This window comes from Myotis davidii, unplaced genomic scaffold, assembly GCF_000327345.1.
Source record: "Myotis davidii unplaced genomic scaffold, ASM32734v1 scaffold324, whole genome shotgun sequence".
NCBI lineage: Eukaryota > Metazoa > Chordata > Mammalia > Chiroptera > Vespertilionidae > Myotis > Myotis davidii.
Window position 1 is genome coordinate 450,171 of NW_006295053.1, and position 273 is coordinate 450,443.

Consider the following 273-nt stretch of genomic DNA (forward strand, 5'->3'; position numbering starts at 1 on the left):
ATGTCAGTTTCCTTTTGTGTCTCTGCATGAAAACATACCTAAGGGGAGGCTGTGTGGCCCATTTCAGAGCGCCGTCATCTTTTTTGCTAAATAGACGTAAATTTCCGTGTAGTAGGGCAGCAGGGCGGGCGCGCCGTCGGCGTTGGCGGTCAGCTCCAGCACGGACTCCTTGATGTGGCTGATGATCTCGTGGTTCTCCTCTAGCAGCTGCTCCAGCTGCTCGATGCGGTTCTGCAGCACAGAAATTTGGCTCTGCCAGAAAACCAGAGCTCA

The 273-nt window shown here is 53.8% G+C and overlaps 1 protein-coding gene across 1 annotated transcript in view; it reads right to left on the reverse strand.

Moving 5' to 3' along the window:
* Positions 1 to 273, reverse strand: part of MAN2A2 (mannosidase alpha class 2A member 2) — a 53,939-nt gene that overhangs the window by 51,689 nt on the left and 1,977 nt on the right. The window contains 1 exon segment of the mRNA XM_006769602.2: positions 22 to 252. Coding sequence (XP_006769665.1) covers positions 22 to 252 — 231 coding nt within the window.